Genomic DNA, 14068 nt, shown 5'->3' with positions numbered 1-14068 from the left:
ACATTGAGATGTAATCCATATCAAAGGCTGTGCTCTTTCTTGTAATAGTGTTTTGTAATTTTCTTTGTATAGGTAGGACCTATGTACAATTATTTTGAAACAGTTGCTATAAAGTGAGAAAAAAAAACCCCAACCTCTTTGAAATATGACTTTTGAGCCTTATTGTGATAACTGCGTATTTATTTCATGCCAGTCAGCATAATAAATAAACTAACAGCTCGGACAGCTATCTGGATTTAGTACAATTTCATCTAATGGCAACATATATGTAATATGTTTATAATTATGTATTTAACATTTAACAACCTTAATTATGAATATAGAAACAAAAGGGAAATTATAAAGCAAATACTTTAATTTCAATTAAATAGTTATTGTAATATTTTTTAGCACACTTATAACTTGTGCAACAAATATTTCCTATGCCTGCTATATTCATGTTTGGCATAATGAAAGCATTAGATATAAAATAAATGAAATGCATGTCCATCCTATAGGTGTTCCGTGTATAGTGACTATACTCAATTCATGTTCCAAAAATTTAATTTTTCAAGAAATGAGATTTAATGCTTAAGCTGTTTAAGTGTTTATTTGAAGTTGATATGTAGGAAAATCCTGTTTTTGTTAAGTAATGCTGAGCTGGTTCTAACTCACAGCGACCCTGTATGTTTCTGAGGAGTGACTGGTAGGTTTGAAGCAGCGACCTTGCAGTTCACAAACTGACATTGCAGTCCAGTGCTTATATTATAGCATCAACACCAGGACTCCAATTAAAACTCCTAAGACATGCAAATTGTTATGCTGTTGTTACATGCTGTGGAGCTGGTTCCTGCTCATAGTGACCCTAAATAGGATTTCTGTGGAGCAGCTGGTGGGTCTGAACTACTGACCTTGTGGTTAGTAGTCAAATGCTTATCCTGTAGTACCACACCAGGATTCTAAATTGTAGTGTAGGTAATTATTATATTGTTATGTTTTATTGAAACCACTTTAAATCTGTATGTAAAATTAGTTTAAAATGTTTCATTAAGAAAAGTTTCTTCAAACAATTTTCCTACTGTGTATGATGAAGTCTAATCCTTGAGGACCTACTACGTGCTTGGGCACTTGTGTTGAAAACATATTTTATTTTACTTTCTCTTGACAACTTATTCCTTGTGAAATAAGGTACAATTACTCCCATGTTATAGATGAGGGGGTCTTGGATAAGCACTCAGTATCTGTATGCCTGCATGAGGATCCTGGCCTTCTGCTTCCAGATTTTGGAAGTAGGCCCACCTCCCTAGGTCATGGCCAGGTACAAGGAAGTTGTCGACTCACTGACTTTCCTAACTATTAGTAGGTTAACAGGCACTCCTGTTTTACTTTCCTGCTCAAAAAATGAAAACAAATAAACTGAGGAGAAATGTATTAAGATTGCCTTTTGCACAGGAAACATGAAAGAAGAAAAGAAATCTTAGTTAAGGAAGAAAGTAACTTAAAGCTTCACTAATAACTGCTTTGACTTTTGAGCTCTGTGATAAAAGCAGTATTTATAGAGCTAGGAAGAACAAATCAAGAACACATCAGGAAGGCTACTTTGCTGTCTATAGACAAATTCCTCCTGAAAAGTTTGGGAACAAATGCAAAGCCTTCAAGAAAGTAAAAAGAAAACTCCTAGAATGGGCAAAAATACCTGCAAATCATCTATCTGACAAGGGACTTGTATCCAGAATAAATAAAGAACTTTTACAAATCAACAAAAAGAAAAATACCTCAACTGAAGACTCACTATGTGTCGGAATCAACTCGATGGCACGTAACAGCAACAACAATGTTACACTGGAGGGACCATAATCAATGAGAAGAAACAAAATGTGTATCATTGTTGAAAGTAAAACTGATGATCTGTTCTGCAAACCTTCACCCATTCACAATAAAAAGTTAAAAAAAAAAAAAAAAAAAGAATGTCCCTGGGACCATCAAGTGAGAAGAGCGGAGAGCAGGACCCTACCCAGAGAAGGAGTGACGCCAGGGATGGACACAGAGATGATGATGTGGACAGATGGAGTGGCTGGGGACCCAGGACTCAGGGAGGGAGATGGGCTGTGTGTTGGCAGCTGGAAGGGGGGGGAGGTGTGGGCCTGTGTGGTGTACCCTTTGGGGTTATTTGATGATGCATGGAGGGGAATGTAATCTTTGTAATGAAATGAAATACGATGAGTGTAAAGCTGATGTTCTCCCATGTAAACCTCACAATAAAAACTTAAAAAAAAAAAAAAAAGTTAAAAAAAAATGAGCAAAGAAAAAACAAGGCAAAGGATTTGAATAGACATTTCTCTAAAGACAGATGGCCAACAAGCATATGCAAAGACGTTCAAAGTCATCAGGGGCATAGAAATCAAAACCACAATGAGATAATTTCACATGCACTAACCCATCCAATGCCAACAAGTCGATTCTGATTCATAGCAACCCTGTATAGGGTTTCTGAGGCTTTAAATGTTTATGAGAGCAGAAAGTCTCCTCCTCCTCCTCCTGTGGAACAGCTGGTGGGTTTGAATCACTAACATTGTGGTTAACAGTCTAATGCTTATCCTACATTGCTACTAGGGCTCCTTCTTACCCACTGTTGTTGTTGGTGTTATGTGCCATGGAGTCGGTTCCGACTCATAGAGACCCTGTACAGGGTTTTCAAGGCTGTAAATCTTTACGGGAGCAGAAAGCCTCCTCTTCCTACCGTGGAACAGCTGGTAGCTTCGAATTGCTGACTCTGAGGTTAACAGCCCAATTCATAACCACTACGCTACCAGAGTAGAATAGTTAAAATAAAAAATACATTAACAAGTGAGATGTGAAGAAATTGGAACTCCTGTACATACTGGTGGGGATATGAAATGGGGCAGCAACTTTGGCAAACAGGCTGGGGGTTTCTCAAAATGTAAAACATAGATTTACCATATGACCCAGCAATTCTACTGCTAAATATATAACCAAGATAATGAAAGCATAGATCTATGTAAAAATTTGTATGTGGATATTTACCGCAGCATTATTCATAATAGCACAAAGTATAAACAGACCAAATGTCCATCTATTGATAAATGGCTAAATAAAATATGATGTAGCTATACAATGTTAATATTATTTAGCAATAAAAAAATAAGAAGAAATTCTGATATATGTTATATCATCAATGAACCTTGCAAACATTGCATTAAGTGAAATAAGCCAATTGTAAAAAATTATACACTGCATGGTTCCATTTATGTGAAATATCCGCCACAGGCAAATTTAATTTGTACAGGGTTCCTTTTAGGAGGTGTTGAAGGTGTTCCAAAATTAAATTGCGATGAAGGCTGAACAACTCTGGATGTATCGAAAACCAATGCACTGTATACTTTAAATAGGCCAATAGAAATACATCTCAATAACACTGTAAAGGAAGCCTGGTAGAGCACTATAGGATGAGCACTGGACTGTTAACTACAAGGTCAGCACTTCACACCCACCAGCTGCTCCTTGGAAACCCTATACAGGGTCACTATGAGTCAAGACCAATTCAACAGCACTTAACAGCAACAGCTGTAAAAGTTAAAAATACAATAAAATAAACGGCACCATAGCTTTAACAGTACCTGAAGCCCTAAATAAAGTATTATTAAGTGAAATTATAAAGAAATGAAAAGCTTTTCTTGCAAAGGTAAAGCTAAGTCTGAGGATAAATGCAAAGGGAGGTCCAGGGATATTTGAAACATCAACAATGGAAGGAAATGAAACGTTTTGGAGACTTATCAGTAGCTATGAATTACTCATTTGGCTTTATAATTCAGATATAATTTGAAAACAAAAAAGACTCTTTACTCTATAACCTCACTTGCTTAAGCCCCAGAAGTTTATTCTATAACCTCACTTGCTTAAGTCCCAGAAGTCTCACAGTATATGAAAGAATGTGATTACATAAAAAGAAAAATGGGAGGAAGAAAAGTACTGTGTTGTACACAGGCATTAACTGCTTTAACATACTGCTAAAATAAAATCTTTTATTACAGTTAGAAGAAAAATTATTATTATGGCTAGAGGGATTTGGGGAAATGAGGAGTGAATGCTAATGGGTACAGGGTTTATTTTGGGAGTGATGAAATGCTCTCAAATTGATTGTGATGACGGTTGCACAACTTGGCAAACATGTAAAAACCACTGAACTATACGCTTTAAGTTGTGAATCATTTCTATAAAGCTGTTAATAAAAACTGAAAATGATTTAAATTTAGCTGCTTTAATATAGACTTTTATTTCCAGCTAAACAATAGAAAGAATCTTAAGAATCTCAATGAAATGTTCCCAAGTTCAGTTCTGTCTTGGCATTTTCTGCAATTTTCAAAATTATTATTGGAAACTAAATAATTCCATTAAAGTGGATTCCAACAACCAAAAGCAGGAAATTACAAGCAAACAGTACATATAAAGCTGGTATGAGCAATTTCTAGCAATCTACAGAAAAAAGTATACAGAAATGAAGCATAACCACAAAATTGAAACAAGAAGTCACATTCTACCTTTCTGCTAATTTCTGACCATCCTTGAAAAAAATAACTATTCTAGTTCAGCTGCTTTTAAAATTTCTTTTGACTATAAAAATATTTATTTCACATTATGTGCTAGTATACATATGAGTATATATAACTGAAACGAAAATTGGTGGCACTGTAGAATAAGCACTGGACTGCTCACCACTAGGTTAGCAGTTCATATCCACTAGCCACTCAGGAGGAGAAAGATGAGATGTTCTGTTCCTATAGAGATTTACAGCCTTGGTAACCCCATACAGGGTCTTGATGAGTCAGAATCGACTCAATGGCAGTGAGTTTTGTTTTACCTGTAATATACCCTAGTATTTTCTACCATAGGGGAAAAATGTTATTTGCTGCTAAATTGATTTCACAGCCCACTAATAGATTTGAAAGCTGGTACTTTGAAAAGCACTACTGTATTCTAAGTATAGGAAAGTTTTTGCTTATGCAGGTGGCTGGGATATCTGGCACATATAGCACAGTGGTGACACAGAGTAGGGACTCAAATGGAATTAGTTGGGACCAGAAAAAGCATTAGTTTTATAGGCTTACAATAAGAGAGAAACAGCTGAAAGCAAACGAACAAAGTTCTATTACTAGGAGCCATTCAAGAAACTACCATACAAACGGACTTCAAAAAGTTTATAGAACAATGAAATTAAAGGTAATGCACAGACTTTTTCAAGTCCCCTTGTACCAAGTTGTACTGTAATGGCATCTCTGTATTTCCTATGGGGACTGCTATTAAAATCCAAAATTATAAAGATCAGCAACATAGTGGGGTAAGTACAATTTGTAGATAGTCTTTAAACTTTATTTTACTGAATTGTTTTACTCCTTTATTATTTTTCAGATATGCACAACTGGTTTGAATTCTGTTCTTTATTTCCATTGCTTACTCTTTAGTGGACAGGCCAGATGCAAAGGAAAACAGATGCAGTTATTAGAAACAAAGAAGAAATAACCTGTCTCAAAGAAGAGCAGTATCTTTTCATTTATACCAGCTACACTTTTTTATAAAAACATTTACTTAAATGTCTACTTTTAAATGTCACATGTGGTTCCTAGGTTAGAATATTAAATTCAAAATCAATATATCAAATGTAACTTACTTTTGTAGTGGTTTCTGGCTTTGAGCCATAAACAACTCCTTCCTAAAGAAGTAATTAATCTTCTAAGAAAGGAAAAATCAATGGGGATGCTCTTTGAAATCATGAATTCTGTTACAGAGGAAGACATGCCAAGACTGTTGCTTTCTATACAGGCATCTAGAAGCTTATTGAAAAGAAGACTATACTGTGAGACATCCACAGTTTCTGAAATGAAAACAAACAAACATTTATGACCAAATTGATCTAGTTTTATTTCTCACAGTTTTATCTCTTGAACTGTTTTCCTTTTCCCTCTTCTCTCCTTGGCTCTTTCCTACAAACTATGTGAGCGTCAGTCACTGAAATGCAACCATTTTACATATTTTCTAAATAACAAACAAAAAAAGCATTCAACAAAAGGAGAAGCTGACTTACCTTATAATGGAGTACAGGAAAGGAAGCTTGAAAATGATTTCAAAGGCTACATTACTCTCTGGACATAGGCCTTGTCTGTGACTGCAGTGTCACCATTCCTTTGGCATGTTTTCTGATTTGGATCTCAGCATTATATTCCACAAAACTAAATACAAATTTCGTCCTAATAAATACTCATAAAAATTAAAGCAAACTCTAAAAAATACTTTTTAAGTTGGTGTTTCTGCTTTTTGAGTCATTCTTGAAGAAAATGAGTCACTTTGGATACTTCCAACTCCTTTATTTTCTATATTCAGTCAGTTTGGTCTAGGACCTAGACTCTAGGTTTTTATCACTCTAGATCTTTTAGTGGTCCAGACCCAATCATGAGATTCATCTCTTACAGTCTCTTTTTAAACTAGTGGTAACTAGAGGAACTTTTCCAAAACATGAACTTTATACAGAGTACATCACTCCATAATTCCAAACCTCTACTTACTTTTAGGACTTCTGATGTGGTGATATAAGATTAGCACTGGACTGCGAACCACAAGGTCGGCAGTTCAAACCCACCAGCACTCCTTGGAAACCTTATAAAGGGTCACCTATGAGTCGGAAATTAATTCAATGGCACTTAACAAGTTACCTTTTACTACACATAGAAAAAATCTCCTTCATGGACTTCCAAAATTATACACAACTAAGGAGCTCTGGTAGCGTAGTGGTTACGAATCAGGCTGCGAACCTTAAGGTCAGCGGTTCGAAACTACCAGCTGCTCCGCGGGAGAAAGATGAGGCTTTCTATTCCTGTAAAGATTTACACCCTCGGAAACCCTGTATAGGGTCGCTATGGGTCGGAACCGACTCGACGGCACTTAACAACAACAACATCTGTCTACTGGAGTGGCACTGTGGTTAATGTGCCAGACTGCAAACCCATTTGAACTGCAAGGTTAGCAGTTCAAGTTCACCAGTCACTCCTCGGAAACTCTGTATATAGGGTCACTATGGGTCGGATCTGACTCGACGGCACTTAACAACAACAACATCTGTCTACTGGATACCTGGTGTGGCGCTGTGGGTTAATGTGTTGGACTACAAAGTCAGTTTGAAATGCAAGGTCGGTGGTTCAAGCTCACCAGATGCTCCTTGGAAACCCTTTACAGGGTTGCTCTGAGTTGGAACTAACTTGATGGCACTGAACAACAACATCTGTCTACTATCACTATTAATAGTATTTTGTTTCACTGTCATCATAATTGTGTATTAAGGGCCTTGGCTCCCATAAAGATCTGTAGCCTTGGAAACCCTGTGCAGGGTCACTATGAGTTGGAACGGACTCCACGGTATTTAACAACAGCAACTGCATATATATGGAGTCCTGGTGTGGCGCTGTGGGCTAATGAGTCAGACCACAAAGTCATTTGAACTGCAAGGTCAGTGGTTCAAGCTCACCAGTTGCTCCTTGGAAATCCTATACAGAGTTGCTATGGGTCGGAATCGACTTGATGGCACTTAACAACAACAATTGTATATATGCACTGGACCAATAAACATTCTTATCAACAGAGAAAAGATTGAAGTTGTCAAGGACTTCATTCTTCTTGGATCAACCATCAACATTCATGGAAACAGCAGTTAAGAAATCAAATGACGTATTATATTAGGCAAATCTATGCAAGACCTTTTTCAAGTGTTGAAGAGCAAAGATGTCAGCTTGAGGACTAAGGTGCGCCTGATCCAAGCCATGGTATTTTTCAATAACCTCATATGCATGCGAAAGTTGGACAGTGAATAAGGAAGACTGTAGAAGAATTGATATTTTTGAGTTATGGTGTTGGAGGAGAATATTGAAAGTGCCATGGGATGCCAAAAGAACCAATAGATCTGTGTTGGAAGAAGTGCAGCCAGAGTGCTCACTGGAGGCCAGGATGGCCAAACTTCGTCTCTCATATTTCGGACATATTGTCAGGAAGGACCAGTTGCTGGAGAAGGGTATCATGTTTGGTGAGGTGGAGGGTCAGGAAAAAAAGAGGAAGACCCCCAGTGAGATGGATTGGCAAAGTGGCAGCATCAGTGGGCTCAAGTGTGGTAACAATTATGAGGTTGGCCCAGGATCCGGCAGTGTTTCATTCTGTTGTGCATAGGGTCGCCATGAGTTGGTACTGATTTAATGGCACCTCACAACAACAATATTGTATATTAAGGGCCTTCAAAGAAGCTCTTACAGAGTTCTGGTAGCATAGTGGTTACAAATTGAGCTGTTAACCTCGAGGTTAGCAGTTTAAAACTACCAGCTGTTTCACGAGAGAAAGATGAGGCTTTTTACTCCTGTAAAGATTTATAGCCTCAGAAACCCTATGCTGGGTTGCTATGAGTCGGAATCGACTCCATGGCACATAACACCACCACTATAAAGCAACCGTTGTGCTGGGGATACCAAGGTAACCAAGAAAACATCCCTCCCTTTAAGGAGCTCATTATCTAGAGGGAGAAACAGACAAAAATAATATGTATAGTACAAGGTCTTAGTGAAAGAATCAATGGAAAATTGATTATTTATAAAAGATATAACAAAAGCACCAAGGAGAGACTTTCAAAATAGGTTTTCATCATTCTCTGAATTCATCATACACATTCCTGACCCAAGCTTTTTACTTACACTTCCCTTGCCCTGCATTCTCTTTTGCTTTCCATACATGACTGAATCTTGGCCTTCAAGAACATTACTACTATTGCTCAAACTGGTATTTTTCTTCTCAGAACTTGTCATCTATTTAATTTCCTCATTTGTTCCATGTGATCCTATTTTCCAAGGTAAAATAAACTAAGTTCTATATTTTAATGCTATCTATATTTAAGTGATAAAGAAAAAGTGTTCTTTATCAGTGAAGATAGGAAGTTTGCTGGGGGCACATAGGCATAATGCTTGCTAATGACAGGTAGAGAAAAAGGATTGAGGCAAAGGCTAATGTTAGAAACTACTAACATACAACCCAAAGATAAACAATGCTTTTTTTAAAAAATATTTTTCAATACCATCAATAAAGCATATTCAATCTGCAGAGAACACATTTTATGGAGAACCACTAAACAAGAAAAAATGCTGGAATAGGAAATTCAACCAAAACAGGTGGAGAACTGTTTCTTATTAACAGTTAAATACCAAATGGACAAGAGATAATTAAGCTATACTTTTTTGAAACATACCTTGAGAATCTTGAAAACCTGGTAGATTTTTCAAAACTTCAAATGTCTCTCCATAAAGGCTCTTGGCTAAGGCCTCATGTGCAATTGTGCAGAGCAGATTATGTCGACTGAGCACATCCAGTCTGTCACAAGGCCAGAGTGGGTTACTGATGATCCAATCTGACTCTTTCAAGAAAAAAGTATGAATGTTATATGCCATCAAAACTACATTTAATCATAACTTAGTGTTTAAAAATATTTCTTCGAGAAGGTGGCAAAACTTAAATATGTATACTCAGAGAACATAACCATGATTCACAATTAATCAAAATAGACCATCATCCTAAAAATATGTAAATTAATAGCCACTGTTATACTTACGTTTCTATTAAATTCTTTATCTTTCCAAGTGCACTAGTCAGTCATAAATTTTTATTTGAGCATGTATAAGACATACTTAATATCTATTTTAAATGAATATTTGTTTTAACTTAAAAGTATTATTGGTGTGGACAGTTCAATAATTTCACAATTAAAAATATATCACTTGTTTTAGTACTTTTAGGTAACGCTTACCCTCCTCCGATTCCAGCCTACTTTTAGAACAATTTTTATTATGAAATTCCTGATAGCTAAGTTATAAATACATAATGAACTCTTAGGTACCACCATCAGCTTTAAATATAATATTAACTTTACTGAAGTATCTTAATTTCTGCTCTGATTTTCACACTGAGAAAAACAAAGGACTACTAATATACAGAAAAACACCAGATTGCTAAAATGTTAAGAGCAATATTCTATAATTTTTCTAATTCACTCAATCATTACATACATAATGAAACACTGCTATATAGCACTGAAATTGTGTGTTACAGTGTTCTTTTCCAACCAGACTGAGTGCAGAAGTCATGTTATCCTTTTTTTGTGTTTGTGGTGTGAAAAAAGATTTGATCATTCAAGTCAACAATGCCAAAATAAGTCTTTAAGCACACAGTAAAAAGCTGTTTAAGATAGGGGCTTGTTTTCACATCAGCAGAACACACTCGCTTGATTGATCACACTTAGAATGGGTAGGCAATGTTCTAAGTCCTTTACAAATATTTAGTCTAGACATGTATCGTCAGTAACCTTTTAAATTTGTTTAAATTTTAGAGATATGTAAATACACTTCATGAAGTCCTGGTGAAGTGCTGTAGGATAAGCACTTGACTGTTAACAATTAGTTTGGCAGTTCAAGTCTACCAGCCGCTCCTTGGAAACTCTATAAAGGGTCGCTATGAGGCCATAGCTCTGGTAGCGTAGTGGTTATGAATCGGGCTGTGAACCACAAGGTCAGCAGTTCGAAACTACCAGCTGTTCCACGGGAGAAAGATGAGGCTTTCTGCTCCTGTAAAGATTTATGGCCTCGGAAATCCTGTACAGGGTCGCTATGAGTCGGAACCGACTCCATGGCACATGACAACAACAACATGAGGCCAGAACCAACTAGACAGCACTTAACAACAATAACAAATATACTTCATGTATTTTGTCTAAAAATCTCAGTCAGAATGCAAGCAAATTTTCTCTGACCTTCCAACATATACATATTCACTCATTACCTTGGCAAAATTATGAGCGTAGGCATGGAATACAGAGACTATTAACACAGTCTGCACTAAAGAAATTCCCAGGCTGGTAAGCAAAATCATTAAATAACTTTGCCTTATCAAAGTGAATAAGGAGCCCTGGTGGTATAGTGGTTACATGTTAGAATGCTAACCACAAGGTCAGAAGTTCGAATCCACCTGCTGCTCCTTTGGGAGAAAAGATGAGGTTTGCTGCTTTACAGCCTCAGAAACCCTATACAGGGTAGCATGCAACTACCACCACAGTGAATACTATGAGGAAAGAACACCTAAAGATATTAGCAATCCCCTTAAGGTACACATTTAATATTATCCCATTCAAATTTCCTATGAATGGTATTAAAATCTGATTCAATAATTATGAAATTCATCCAAGAGTCAGTACTTGAAAATAGCAAAAAAGTTTGGAAAAAGAGTGAACATGGTATTGTCTGAAAAGATAGATCTCACACATTTGAAAGTTACATTAACTAAGGCACAGTGCTAGCACCAACAAAAAGAAATCACTGAGAGAAAACAAAATGGCAGAAACACACCCGGACAGATCTAAGATTCTAATATATGATAAAAGTAGCATTTAAAGTAAGTGGATAAGAGATGACTTATGTAGTAAATGTTGGGTCATTTGGGGGGAATAAATAATATTAAGTTCTTATCTCACAGCAAAATTTAAAGCTAACAATGAATGAAAAATTTGAAGAATATACAGGCAAATGTTTAGTTCTGGGATGATGGACTGTTTAAAGCATGATACAAAACAAAATTAGAGATTTAAAGTGTTTTGTGTTGAACATAAAAAAATGTCAGTAAGGCAAAAAGAGAAAAACAGAAACTCAAAGTTACAGGGAAATAAAAAGTTGAGAAAAATATTTGTAAATATACAATAGATCATTTGTAAATATACAATAGATCAAGGACTACAAACATATTGTCTTTCATACATAAAACTATTACAAATAAATTGTGTGGTGCTGTGGGATAAAGCATTGGACTGCAAGGTCAGTTTGAACCACAAGGTTGGCAGTTCAAATCCACCAGCGCTCTTTGGAAACCCTATACAGGGTTGCTATGAATTTGAATCAACTCATGACACTTAACAAATAGTATATAAGAGGGCATTATAATACAGTGTGATGCTTCCTAAGTGTACACATTGATGGTACTTGAACTGATTTTATTCTTACATTAAAATATCAATAGTGACTTGTGTATTATATAAAAATATAAAGATTACAAATATAAAAAAATCACATTATAACTATGATTTTACAGATATTATTGCTTAGGATGAGGCTAAGTAGACTGATTTACTTTTAAGATTATACACACACACACAGATATATTTAAGAATATGTTCACTATAAAAAAATTCACGCAAAACAGTAAAGTATCTAAAAAAAAAGAACCTAAACAACTAAGTCTAGAGAGGTCCTGGTGTGGTGCTATAGGATAAATATTGGACTGCTAACTGCAGGTTGATGGCTCAAATTCACCAGCTGCTTCTTAGAAACCTTACACGTGATCGCTATGAGTCTGAACCAACTTAACATGTCTAGATAAAGATATGTAAGTGAAACTATTGTATTAAGAAAGAGATTAAGTATAGGTTAGCTTAACACAACTTTGTGCTGTGGAGATCCACCATGTGACTGAAAATGAATAATTTTTCTTAAATATTAACACTTTTTATGTTTTTATTAGTACTACTGCTGTCACAGCCAATGGTCTGGGTATTTTAACCTTTGTGTGAAATTTCCTAGTATAAAGGAGTTAACACTTTATTTTTTAAAGTCACACACACACACACACACACACACAGACTCTTGTCATTTCTTCTCCAAGAAGGTGCAGACAGCTAAATGAAGAAAACCAATAGTGTCAATGAGGTTCGTTATCATTCTTCTGTTCATTTGCTTGCTTATTCACTCACCTATTTAAATGCATATTTATTGAACACTTACTTTGTGCTAGGTATCGCCACAGGTGAAATATTCTCAACTTTAAAAATGAAAATACAAATGGTACTGGGGAGTTACTACTACAGTGGGAATGGTTTAAGGAATTAGATGAGGTGTTAATTATAATTACTCAAGAAAGCTGTAAGGCAGTAGTCCTCAGAGTGAGGTCCCTAGAACAGTTAATGCCAACAATATATGAGGACTTGTTAGAAATGTGTTTTCTCGGGCCCAACCCGACTTACTGCAGCAAAAATGTTGAGAGTGGGTCCCAAACTAGTTGTCTTCAAGTAGATTCCTACTCACAGCAACACCTTATGTGTGTCAGAGTAGAACTGTACTCCACAGGGTTTTCAATGACTGATTTTTCAGAAGTAGAGAGCCAGGTGTTTTCCTGAGGCGATTCAGAAATTGCCACTGTGTCATTCCATCTCGTTGGGTGGGGTTCTTCCTCCTATTCTCTGACCCTTCACTTTACCAAACATGATAATATCCTTCTCCAGGGACTGCTCCCTCCTTCTGATAGTAAGTCTGCATTATGAGATGAAGTTTGGCCATCCTGGCTTCCAAGGGGCACTCCGGCTATACTTCCTCCAATACAGATCTGTTTGTTCTTTTGGCAGTCGTCCATGGTACTTTTAATATTCTCCAACTCTACAACTCAAATCCATCAACTCGTCTATGTTCTTCCTTATTCACTGTCAAACTTTCACATGTGTATGAGGTTATTGAAAATATGATGGCTTGGGTCACGTGCACCTTAGTCCTCAAACTGACATTTTTGCTCTTCACAACTTTAAAGAGGTCTTGTATATCAGATTTGCCTAATGTAATACATTATTTGATTTCTGGACTGCTGTTTCCATGTGTGTTGATGGTTGATCTGAGCAAAATGAGGTCTTTGACTTCAATCTTTTCTCCATTTATATGGATGCTGTTTATTGGTCTGGTGGTGAGGATTTTTGTTTTCTTTACATTGAGATAGCAAGCCATACTGAAAGCTGTGGTCTTTGATCTTCATCAGTATTTTAAGTCTTATTCACTTTCAGTAAAAAGATTGTATCATCTGCATTTCCAATCCTGACGCCACGCTTTTCTTCATATATAAATCAGCTTCTTGGTTTTTATCTACCTTTTCAAATTTCTCTAAAATGAGTATGCATTACTTACATATATCAATAAAACTTAAATTCAATGAATGTTGATTAACAAATGGCATGACTTTTTTTTTTTTT

The 14068-nt window shown here is 36.2% G+C and overlaps 1 protein-coding gene across 1 annotated transcript in view; it reads right to left on the bottom strand.

Annotated features, from left to right (window-relative positions):
• Positions 1-14068, bottom strand: part of TOPAZ1 (testis and ovary specific PAZ domain containing 1) — a 109626-nt gene that overhangs the window by 25321 nt on the left and 70237 nt on the right. The window contains exons 17-18 of the mRNA XM_006868775.1: positions 9269-9433; positions 5666-5869 (exon numbers count right to left, since the gene is read on the bottom strand). Coding sequence (XP_006868837.1) covers positions 5666-5869; positions 9269-9433 — 369 coding nt within the window. The remainder of the gene's footprint in view (positions 1-5665; positions 5870-9268; positions 9434-14068) is intronic.

This window comes from Chrysochloris asiatica, unplaced genomic scaffold, assembly GCF_000296735.1.
Source record: "Chrysochloris asiatica unplaced genomic scaffold, ChrAsi1.0 scaffold00124, whole genome shotgun sequence".
In the NCBI taxonomy this organism is placed as follows: domain Eukaryota; kingdom Metazoa; phylum Chordata; class Mammalia; order Afrosoricida; family Chrysochloridae; genus Chrysochloris; species Chrysochloris asiatica.
The sequence above is the reverse complement of the archived record's forward strand: the minus strand, read 5'-3'. Positions and strand labels throughout refer to the sequence as shown.